Raw genomic sequence first — 12,513 nt, 5'->3', positions numbered from 1 at the left:
AAAACTCTTCTAATTTACAGTCTAGCTATGTTTGGCTTTGTGTAAACTGAAATTAATTGATATCTGTTCTGCAGATACAACTCAAGGATTTGACATCATCAATTATATTGTTTGAACAATACCTGTCCATACAATGCGTTATTTGATATCCTAACTTTCGCGGATGAGTACGAAGTTATATATGCATTGCACTGCGTGTTTGTTTATATAAGGCATCATTATCATCATCATCATCAACCTCGTAACCCAAGAGGTAGCTGGGGCACCACTGATGACTTCACAACCATTTCTCTCCAACTTTCCTTGTACTCGACTGCTCTTTTGGAATCTTCAAGGCTGCCATCTCCTTATTGCTGTCTTCCCACGTCTATTTCAGTATGCCTTTTCTTTTACAGTCACTCACTGTGCCGTGCAAGATTGTTTTCACCATTCAAGATGATCTTGAGACGTGACCGTACCACTTCAGTTTGCGTTTTTTCAGAGTGGTCAATATGTTTTTATAGGGTCCAATGGATCGTTTGACCCTGTTGTGAACCTCTTTGTTGTTTATATAAGGCACGGAGGAACAAAAACTGAATCCATAAGAAAATTGGTGCAGTCAATCTCTAATCAAGCTTTAATTAAACACAATGCAGGGGATACAACTGAGTTTCTACTGATAAATCAATAGAAAAGAAGTTGCACTTTCCAATGCGAAGGCTGATCATTATCACTATAAATAAATCTCCTCTCTCATAGAATCGCGTGTGGTACGGCCTGGAGCTTATGTCAAACTGGAAATTACTATGGTGGCGCTCACCAGATAATATGTACTTTTGAGAGAGTGACGTATGTAAGGTGAAGTAGTTCGCATTTAAAACATGCACAGTGGAGAGAATGTTTGCATACCTCTATGCTACATTAATGTAATGTGGATGATATTTCTTTTGGATATTGTACTTTTGGAAATTTTACATGATTTAAGCACACTGCTAACTAAAATGACTGCTCCCTTGTGTTAAAAAATCAGTCTGAATTAGTCTAAAGTACACTATACATAGCAGCTATTAAAATAGGGAAAATGAATTTTGCCAGACTAGACAATACCAGCTTCTGAAAGTGCAATGAATGAATTACCAAATATATAAAATGTAAAAAAAGTTATTGGCTCTTTTTTATACAATTTACCTCTGAAGTTCAGGAAGTGAAAATGACCAAGTAGAGCTAGCACTTTTTTGAAAGATGCACATTTGAAATAAGGCCAAGCTGTATACTCTATAACCCATAGTACACCCATCAATCATACACCAAAATAAAGGGAATTAAAGGTTCTTTGCATTATACCTAAGATATACAAGGTCTTTTTTTAAATAGCCAGTATAACCAGTGAGGAAAGCCGGGGACATTCTTTTTCTTTAAAATCCTAACCCCTATGCAAAATGCGAAACTGTATAGCGCCACCTAAATATACCTGACACGTTGAAATTTTTGACCGATTGCCTTTTAACATCCTATTTTGTTGCAAGCTTAGTCACATCACCTTTACTGAACTTATGTTGGGTCATATACCTTTATTTGTACCATCATTTACAAGTGCAGAAAATAACAAAAAAGAAATCAAAACAAAAGCATTAACCCTCATACATCTGGTAGGCGTAGAAATGACTAATTCATGTAGTACTGAAAATATCACCATGGTCCAAGGAGCTTAAGGTTTTTGTGTGTTTTCGACGAATGATGTAAGTTTTCCAGAAATCTTGTCGTTGTTTCCATGAAACTGAGTTGTTTCATAGAACCATCCTCCAAGAGAGCACTGAATGTCACTTTGGACACGCACTGAAAAGTCACTTTGGACCAGCACTGAAATGTCAATTTGGACCAGCACTGAAATATCAGTTTGGACCAGAACTGAATGTCACTACGGACAAGCACTGAAATGTCACTTTGGACCAGAACTAAATGTCACTACGGATAAGCACTGAAATGTCACTTTGGACCAGCACTGAATGTCACTACGGACCAGCACTGAAATGGCAATTTGGACCAGAACTGAATGTCACTACGGACAAGCACTGAAATGTCACTTTGGACCAACACTGAAATGTCACTACGGAACAGCACTGAATGTCACTACGGACAAGCACTTTAGTGTCACTACGGAACAGCAGTGAATGTCACTACGGACAAGCACTGAAATGTCACTACGGAACAGCAGTGAATGTCACTACGGAACAGCTATGAAATATTACTATTGTGCATCCATTCAGTCTTGGTATTTGTGTCTCTAAAAATGAAAGGATTGGTAAATAAATGTTATTGTGTAGGAATACATCATTTTATATTCAAATTTCAGGTTTGATTTATTGGTCCTAATACTTACAGTGGATGGCCCTTAAGTATTATTTGATTCTGTTTAATCACATGACGCTCGTTGATGTTATGTTAGGCACTATATTCAGAATCTGGTACACCCAACTCTGTGCACATTCAAAGGATTATGCCTATAACGTAAGCTTGGAACTCGAGTGTATATTGAGAAGTTATGAAACTGCAAAGATATGAGTAATCCAAGTCTCACGTCTCAAGTTCATATTGATGCATTAAGGTTTTAGAGTGCGGGAATTTGTATTTCTGTGAGTTTGTTGATGCATTTTAAATATATGCGTGGCAAAATCCCACTTCGAAATGAGCGTATTATATTAATTTCACCATGGTCTAGAACTTTGATCGCTTTTCCTAACATGACAACAATGCTACTCAGCTTGAGTTTACGCACATCCATGGTAGTGTAGAGTCCAATCTATCATTAGTAAATACAAGTAGTTTTTGGTACGTTTACGTTTTGTTCCCTTTATTTGTTAATTAGTCTACCCGTTATTAATTGTTATAATTGCCGTTTGAGTATATGTACTCAAGATGAAAGTTTTGTAAATGCTATTCTGAGTCTCTGACGTCACTCCATGGATGACACGTGATCTCAGTACGACTAATAACTCATCTTTATCATGAAATGTAACTGGTCAGAGAGTCCTCATTAACTTGGGCAGTGTGGATGCGTAAACAGCAAAGGCATTAACATTTTGACAATTTGCTTTTATAATAAACATTATGAGAAAAGGAGTTGCATAGATTTCAAATTGATATTCTATGTACACGTGATGCATATCCAAGGTAAGAGCCATTTCTATATTTAATTGGATTTGTCGTTGGCCGAATTATCGGAAGCTGTTTTTTAATACAGGTATCGTGTATGAAAATTTCTTCAATACATGCACAGACTTATTGCTCAAAATGTGTATCTTGAAGAAATAACAAAAGAAAAAAGAAAGATAGAAGAGTTGTGGAGAAGTAATCTTAGTGGATAGCAAGGGACGGAACAAGTGTTGCTGCAATTGTACCATTACCAGTAGATTTTCTTGAGCATTTGCACTTTAAGAATCTGAACTATAGATCAAAGTCTACATTCATCATTGAAATTAATGTTTTTAGAATTCTCTTTGAAAAGATAAATATTTCAAAAGGGTTTTTCCTCAAGTTTCACATTAAGGATTGTGTTTCCTTTGACATTGTTTTGAACTATTTGTCATAAATAACATTTAGAAATTTATAAAAGTCATTGCTCATGGTATTGTTTTGTAATTATTCTTACGTTGTGATGATTTTCTTTTTCATTTACATCTCAACTAGCACAATTCCATGTTTTAAATTGCATTTCTAATTTCAAAAAGTGAAGCGTATAATAATGAATTCCTTTATTAGATTTTTAAAATAACATTGGCTTTCTCAAACATTCTTGGTCAAAACCGATCTATCCCATGCAACACTTCGAACAGAGGATACAGATGTCTTTTCCACCTTTCTTCGGCTTGTAAGTAGTGAGATCTTCTGAAGAGGAAAAAAATACATATAAATATATAATAATATCATACAGGTTAGAGAATTTTTAATTCGTACTCTATGGAGATTCGAACCCAGGTCCGCGGTTAAAGGGCACCCATCACTTTGCCTGCACACTCGAGCCCATCTTCCCTTACGACTAAACACATATCACCAAAAATGATGTTACTCACTCAGTGTTATATGCACTCGTGTGTCGCAGGCACACTCGCATGACGACATAGTAATTAATTCACATGAATCTACACGTTATTTCGCGGACCTGGGTTCGAATCTCCATAGAGTACGAATTAAAAACTCTCTCTCTCTCTCTCTCTCTCTCTCTCTCTCTCTCTATATATATATATATATATATATATATATATCCTCTATAGTATAATCGATATACATCTTACGTTCTGACATTACGACTGTTTGTGAGTCTTCCAGCAGTGATCGCATCATTTTAGAATCTCGAGATTTTGTGAGAATACCCGAGAGCGTTATTTTGAGGTATAAACCGGTCTACTGGTGTTAGTAAGATATTTTTCAAACCAAGTACTTAGATAATCAGCAGGTAGAGATATATTTTATGGTATTTACGGTAGCTCTGTCAGATTGTTTTAAAGAAAATCTTGGGATGTTCTCAGGTATAGATGTTTAGTAATCAGACGGGAGTAATTATGTTATTAGGTTTCTGTGTATTGCTACGTAGCATAATCAGCAGACCATTATTTTAAAACTGCGTATTGATAAATCATGAAAATGTGATCACATACAAATATGTAACAAGAGTCTCGTTAATGAGTGGTCCTGAGTTTGAGTAGAACCAAGGTTCCCAACGTGGGTGGAACCGTCCCCTGGGGGGAGGGGTGAAGAGATTACTGAGGGGGGCGCTAATGCTGAATAGTGGTTTTTGCGAGGTAAGGTAGCGGGGTGGTGGTGGCCAGAAAAGGTTTGGGAACCACTGGAGTAGAGCCAAGGTATCTGTGCTACTAACGCGTTGGTCTGAGCATATCAATGATAACAATGCTTGTGCTGAGGTCATTAGAAACTTATGAGAAATAAGAACGTCATGTCAAATTCAAGCATTGCTGTCGTTTTAACTTCTTTTTCCTCACGGTATTGTTTTTAACTTGTGAATTATACCGGATTTAAAACCACTGGCGTGTTACAATAGATACATAGATACGTACATATGACCATACATAAATACGTACATATATCCATACATAAATACGTACATATATCCATACATAAATACGTACATTATATCCACACATAAATGCATACATACATCCATACATCGGAAAACTGAAACTTGTCAACCTAAAGAGTATATTTCAAGCAAAATTGCATTTAAAATCTGGATATTCCAATTTTGTAAACACATATTATGCAACCTATTCAATTGTAGTAGAAAATCCCAAAGAAAAGTTTGAGGTTTTGGGAACACTGTTGAATGAAGAAGATTTGTCTGTCCGATAACATCAAATTTACCGCATATAAATTTGGGACAATATCAGTTTTCACAAAAGGTTCCTCCTTTTCTACTTCCATGGACACGAGAGTACAAATATTGCTGGAGGGAGAAACCAAAGTGGCAATACCCAATGACCTCTGATTACTACAGCAATCACCACAAGTGTGGATGAACGTGACGGTTTATTGATCTGTTAATGGAGCGTATACTGCCTCTTGTTAAACTATAACATTTAGAATAATCCGGAAATGGAAAGGTAAGGGTTGTACCACCCCTCCCAGATACGGATCTTTGGGTGAGTTCAACATTTTATGTTCAATTCCATTAGTTCATATCATCTGAATTCAAGGCATTTCTTAGAAATAGAGAACACGTAGATAATACAGGCACCTCGAAGCAAAAGAGACAGGCATCCTAGAACATGTAAGTATTTATACAATTTGTTATGAACGCATGTAAATATAGCCACAATATAGCGTACTGCAGAACAAAATACATACAGTTAAATAATAACAGAAATTAAGCAATGAACAGTTACGTTAATAATAACCAGATTTGAATATCATACAAGTTTGCCTTGTTTCAGTCACAGTGGACGATTCAACTCCACTTTCTAGGGTAGCTATGCAACTAATTTGTTGTAATGTCTTGGGTTCTATTATGGCTTTATTTCAATTTCTTGCTTTTTTTTGGGGATCACATTTACTGCCATCATAACCCCATATGCAAACGTATAATGCAAAATATGGCGAAAATAACAGGGAGAGGTTCGATAATGGGTGATAAATTCAAGGATTGATTTTGGTCATGAATATTGTTCAGTTTCAGCTCCGTGATTTTGTACAATATCTACGTATTCGCAATCAATGACACTGAAACATAACGGTGCTATAATCTATGCTGAAAAGACACCGTCCTTAAACACAAGATGGTATGGCTAAACATTAACTTTCAAATTGATTTTGATTGCAACGTTTGGTTTAGAGTATCTAATCTTATAGCATACAATTTGGAATTGCCGAGAAAGCGTTTAAACCTACTGTTTCCATCCTGGTCATTCACAGCTTTCAAATCATTGAAAAGGGAATCCTTTGCAACCATTTCCTCCTGTAATGCGTATGGTTGTTGGGCCTAAAATATAATAGCAAATATATATTCTACAAATTCGAAGATTAAATGGAATTACTTTTAATAGTATAGTGTTTATATTATGCATTGCAACTGAATATAACTTTTTCATAATCACTTATTTGGAAATTTATTCAGACTTATTTTCATGAGTTTCATGTTGATATTCCGTCTTTAGTTTGCAAATGAATTATAACAGTTAGATTTATCATATAACTTCCAACAGTATAAAATAATATTTAACTTTAAACATTGTTTTTATTATTCATTTAGGTTCTAGTCCAAAAGAAGTTGTAGTAGTAGTGACTTTAAACCACGATATGCGCTTCTTAACGTATGAATAACAATAATCCTTAACAAGATAACTTATTTTATGAAGAACATTAAGCTTTTACTAAAATGAGATTTCATTTTGATAAAGAAAATTAATTATAAAACATTAAGTATCAAACATTTTTTAAAAGAATAATACCTCTTCATTTGATGGCTGTGATTTTTTAACTGCTTCCTGAAATCGGGCCAGGTTTTGTACTTCTTGTTCTAGGTCCGGGTCATTCAGATCAAAATAGTTTCCATCTGACATTGGAGCTCCAAAAGTCCAGTGCAGAGCACAGAAAAGCACAGAAAACGAAACCACGATCTTGTTCATCTATAAGATAAACATACAATAAATAAAGATTTATTTTCTGGTGTCAACATGCAGAAACAAGCAATGAGTTCTGTAAAGAAGACATCGTAAAGGACATCTACAAAGAGAACACCTATGCATAAACGACACTATTGCATGAGTCACCGAACCTCCATTGTAGAAAGGTTTTAGTGATTTTATGAAAAATCTGTTTCATTACGAATTGCATTATATTTATCAAAAGGAGCAGATTTCTTATCTTTCTGACACAGGCGGCAGAGTTTACACAAAATATAAGCAGCAAACAGGCATTCCGAGATTCTACACGAAAATCTGCCGATATATGGGACCAATTCGTTTGGAATAGCATTTCATGTATAGGATGGCTGCTAATTTGAGGTTAATGGAAAAGAGGCAGCTAACATAACAGAATTATATGTTTCAAAAATATCCATCCGGCTATAGATAAAGCTAAGTGTCACAGAATTAACAAATGGATGGCTGTAATGCTATCTATGGAGAATATAGAGACAACACGCACATAAATTAAGATGATTTAATTAGACGATTAAGATGAATTACAAAATTATATTGCACAATAGAATGATAAAACACAAACAAATAAACTGCAGTTAGTTTGTTCTTAAATATTGTTTATTCTTAAAATTCTTAAGAGCACTTTATGTTCCCAGGTACTTCTGCACTGAATTATTATTCACTGATGATATATGCCCTCCAATGGCTTCTTTACTGCATAGGTACGCCCTCCTATGGATCCTTCATTGTATAGGTCCACTTTCCTATGTCTTCTTCAATGAGTATTGAATTATAGGGCAATTACGGGGACTGGGGCTCCCATGTCCCCACGTTCTTAGGACGTCACTAGTGTGTCCGCTCTTATGACATGATTCCCTGGCTAGCACATGTCCCATTATCAGTCTCTCCAACTGGTCCGAACTAAGCGGTTCATGTGACTGGGGCTCCGTGTCCCGACGTTCTTAGCACGTTCCGGGTTTGTCCTCCCTTGTGGCAGGATTCCCTGGCAAGCATAATATAACGTAAGCAGTCTCAACCAGGCCTTGTCTCTACAGGGTTGGAAACGGCTTAATCTCGGTATTCTAATTGTCCAGGTTTTAGCTCCTGTCCATAGTAATAGTACGTGTGACTGCCAAAGCTTTGCATTGCATATGGTCGCTTTATACAGACCCATTGCAGGTATCATGAACTGCACGAGCTTCTCGCCTGGTGAGAACTATTACACCACCATCACGATCATATTACTTTCATGAGTTTGTGTTCTACAGTGAACTTCGGATAATGCGTTTTAGCACAGTCGACTTCAGATAATACATTTTCAGGTCTTTATTATACTGAGAATCTAAACTTATTTAATGCCTAAATAAAAGAAAGGAACAATTTCAAGTCAGTTTCTGACAATAAGGCTATTGACTGATTCAGTCTCCTCGGAGAGCACACATATCCTTTTATTTACAATATACCGCCCAGATGAGCTGGAAACTTTCAAATATCAACTTGTGCGGGCATAGTTGAACAGAAGCGATGTTATGAAATCAAGAACATGTAGATATAAAGACACGCATTGTCTAATCTGCAAGTAACTACCAGGGACTACTATTTCCAAAAGTCCATTAACAGGAATTACATAAAAGTTCAATAAATGGGTAGGATTTGCCAGGGAAAGTTCATTCATTTCTTAAAGTGCCATCTAATATGTTGGTAAAACAGATGACGTTAGTGAAGAATGAACATTCACAAATGTTGTATCAAAAACAACGCTAAAACAAAATCGGTGTCACTTAGCAGCATACATATTCTTTCCAGTCTCTGGGAATGCAGTTCACCGAGTTAAATCAAAGATGGACTGACATAAAGAAACATTAAATACTCTACATGGAAGCACATTGTGAATTTGGCTTCAATGAAAATCCCGAACCAAAAAGTGATGTTTTCTTTGATGTCCATTTGCTTAGCCACACCATCCTTTAATGAAATCAGATTATTACTATTATTATTGGGTCTTACCTCCACCTTCGTTCATATCTTTGTTTCTCGTAGTGTCGATAGAGGTGATATATGTGATGTACAGATACAAGCTAGAGAATGTACTGCTACATAGGTGCTGTACCTGCTGCCGGTTCATTTGGATCCAGATGTCGCCGTCTTATTCACAGATAATAAATCTCTATCTAGTCACGTGGTTATTTCTTCTTTTGTTTAAATTGTTTATTTAGTTTGAACCGCTTTATTTTTCTGGATAGTTTTTCTTTTCTGTGCCAAAATGTAAATATTTATTGCTGAACGTCTGTGTTTCCGTGTGTGTTTTGGTGTATGTTCTCTATTGTCCTATGAAGTAGACCGGACTTTAGGATCAAACGTTGGGAAACTTTGTACGTTCCCAGTGCCGTTTCTCAACTGTTGCACCATTGTTTGCATTGTTGGTCTTTATTCCTATTATGTCTCTATCATACGTATTTGGGAATCCGGTGCCTGCCAAAGCGTGGATTATTTTCTCTGTATAATAAATGTCTGACTGGCTGAATTTACGCAGGAATAATAAAGTGACACTTTATATAAACCGTTTTTTTCATTGTGAAACTCTGCATATATTAATTGCACTGGTTGGAATTGTCATTGTATTGTTTAGTTTTGAAGTTTGGAATATAAAATTCAAGTCAGTAAAGAAGGGCGGCCATGGATGCTATCCATGATTATCCATTATTGAATATGTAACACAAAAAGCGTGGATTGTGAAACAAAATGTATGGTATTATAAAACGAAAGGCATGATTCTAATTACGCGAATGCATTAAAACAATTCTGCAGACTGTACAGGATGATTGTTTTGTCTTTCAGTATGGCAGAGAGATGTTTGTTCTAAATATATTTTTAAGCAAATATTCTAAAACAAGGTTATGTTTTAACTTTTTCCTTGACGAAGCAAACGAATCAATGGATGTGGATATATTTCAGTGCAGAGAGTGGAACAAACCTAAAAATGACGAAATGTATAATGGGTATTTTTAGTTTCTCTTACGATAAAAGAGAATCTTACAAAAGTTCTTGTTTCGAAGATAGCTATGAAACGAGCTGAACAGATTGCTAATTAAGCAAAACTAGTCAGAAGAAAATAATGTTTACTAGTTAGTCACATTTCCACTATGAACATAAAATAATTTATAAAACAATGTGTGTTCAGAAACTGTCTGATATACAGCAGGTTGATTATTAAATTAAGTAGAATACCGTAAGTCATTATATAAGTTTACTAATTTCAATGAAATTTATAAACTCAGGTTTCATTACAACTATCTCAAAAACTACAATTTGATCATTATCAGTACATTTATTTTCAGTCATATCCAACCCCTTCCAACAACAGATTTAATTTTCAGTCATAGTCAACCCCTTCCAACACTAGATTTAATTTTCAGTCATAGCCAACCCCTTCCAACAACAGATTTAATTTTCAGTCACAGTAAGACCGCCTAACAATATATCGGCTGTTTTATTTACCTATCATATATGAAGAGTTTATGGATCAATATGTGACGAGCGATGTTATCGAAAATAGGAATATGCAGACAACTGATGCTAAATTTCAAAGAAAAATCTTGATAGAAAATTGTCTAGTAGAATGAAGAATATGTGTAGCATACCCCCCCCCCCACACATAAACGGATAAAATCAAGACACAAAAGTACAACAATGCTATAAAAAAAACCAAACAAAGATGTAAGTAGATGTCAAAATTCAGTTATATTATTTGATGGTTTTTTAACATGTGGTAGATCTTCTTCAGACATGCCTTTATCAACAATAAACCATTAGGAGGAGCTTAAATTACATTTCGGAATAATAGTCAAAAGGTAAATTGTTAAATACCTGATAAAGACAAATCGCCAGTAAGTGATAGAAATAAGTAATAGTCTTGTCTTATCTGTTTAGAATTTATTTCAAACCATTAAATACAAATAATAATTTATTAAGATTTTGACATGAACTTTTAAATACAATGCATAGCTAGAGCTAGTGCAATAACGTACAGCTGTAAATTCTTACGCTTTTGATTGAATAAGCCCGTCTTCCCAGAAATCTTAGAGTCTTAATTCTGAATAATGTCAAGTGAGGTCATAACTAACAATTCGTTACACACTTTCCTTAATGTTGTAAGTCCAAATGTAACATTTGTTAAAATGTATTACAAAATGCCACCATGACTGCAGTTAATTCAACTTAATTAGACCCTCATGAAAAGCTGCATGACTCCTAATTAGACCGTACTGCAGATGGCTACCATATGAGTACCTTCCCTTGGTGACTTTTAACGGAAATTCGAGAGAGCGAAAGAAAGAGAAAAGATAACCGTTGGAGTTTTTTGTGAAGTCTACCACTTTTACAATTCATAATTAGCATCTGTTAATTTTGTTAGATTCAATGTAAGTAGCTTTATCACATATCTGTATAGGCTTTGTCAGTCTTCCTTGTGGTGTTTATTTCCATAGATTAATATTAGGCAATTAAAGCGTCGACACAAATGTCATATTTGTCTTGTACCGCCAGACCCAGGGTTGCTGAGTTTTTTTAGCAGTGTAATCTAGTAAATACTATAAAATATAAACCTTAAAAATCTATGTGGTTATGGAAAAATCTTCTTATGAACTGTTGAACAGAGACACAATGCACACAAGTATGGCACATATACTGTAATTATTTGTGTATGCACAATCCAGTGGCAATGCTTTTGAAATGAAACACAAATATAGCATGAATACAATAAAGCAAAGCGAAACCTAGTTAATTATCGACATTACCCACAGTAATTGATCTGAAGCAAAGCTTTCAAATTCTAAGACGTTATGCCGAAAACATGCTCAGAAGAAATTGCAGCCCATATGTTATAATTACAGAAATATTGTTAAAAATGGGTACCATGCAGTTACATATTTTAAAAAGCAGTCATAGTCAGTCCTTTATCTTACTTAGTAACTGTCCAGACTATTGTGTACAATTCACGTGTAACTTGCCTTAAAAACTTCGCCTTGTGCAGTGAAGAAAACGATACGTCCAGCTCTTCCCTATGTCTTTGGTACAGGAAATTTTGACAGTAATTTACAATGAGGTTGGAACTATATATTTATATATACACTTAACTTCCTTATGAGGTAGAGACGTATTTGATCATGGCAAATCAGATAGTTTTTTTACCTGCATAATGTAATACAATACTTGACTATGCATGTTAAAGATATTTTCAAGGCCACAAACGCATTATGTAAAATTCAAGATTTGAGATTCTGCAAACATGTACCAAATACTAATTCCTAATCTGAACCATGTTCCTGACCAGTCTCTAATAGATGAAATGCAACGGCGTGTAATCTTTTGAGATGCCAAAGCA

General features: G+C 35.2%; 1 protein-coding gene across 1 annotated transcript; it reads right to left on the bottom strand.

Moving 5' to 3' along the window:
• Window positions 1–3,714: 3,714 nt before the first annotated feature.
• On the bottom strand, window positions 3,715–12,295 carry LOC149775541 (uncharacterized). Its single transcript, XM_089943411.1, has 4 exons — window positions 12,140–12,295; window positions 6,939–7,115; window positions 6,379–6,469; window positions 3,715–3,864 (listed from the first exon to the last, which is right to left on the bottom strand). The coding sequence occupies exons 2-4, from the start codon at window positions 7,113–7,115 to the stop codon at window positions 3,788–3,790; spliced, it is 345 nt and encodes a 114-aa protein (XP_089799537.1). The 5' UTR covers window positions 12,140–12,295; the 3' UTR covers window positions 3,715–3,787.
• Between the last annotated feature and the right edge of the window lie 218 nt (window positions 12,296–12,513).

The sequence above is a fragment of the Sinohyriopsis cumingii genome, chromosome 19, assembly GCF_028554795.1.
Source record: "Sinohyriopsis cumingii isolate HCF-2022 chromosome 19, ASM2855479v2, whole genome shotgun sequence".
NCBI lineage: Eukaryota > Metazoa > Mollusca > Bivalvia > Unionida > Unionidae > Sinohyriopsis > Sinohyriopsis cumingii.
The sequence above is the reverse complement of the archived record's forward strand: the minus strand, read 5'-3'. Positions and strand labels throughout refer to the sequence as shown.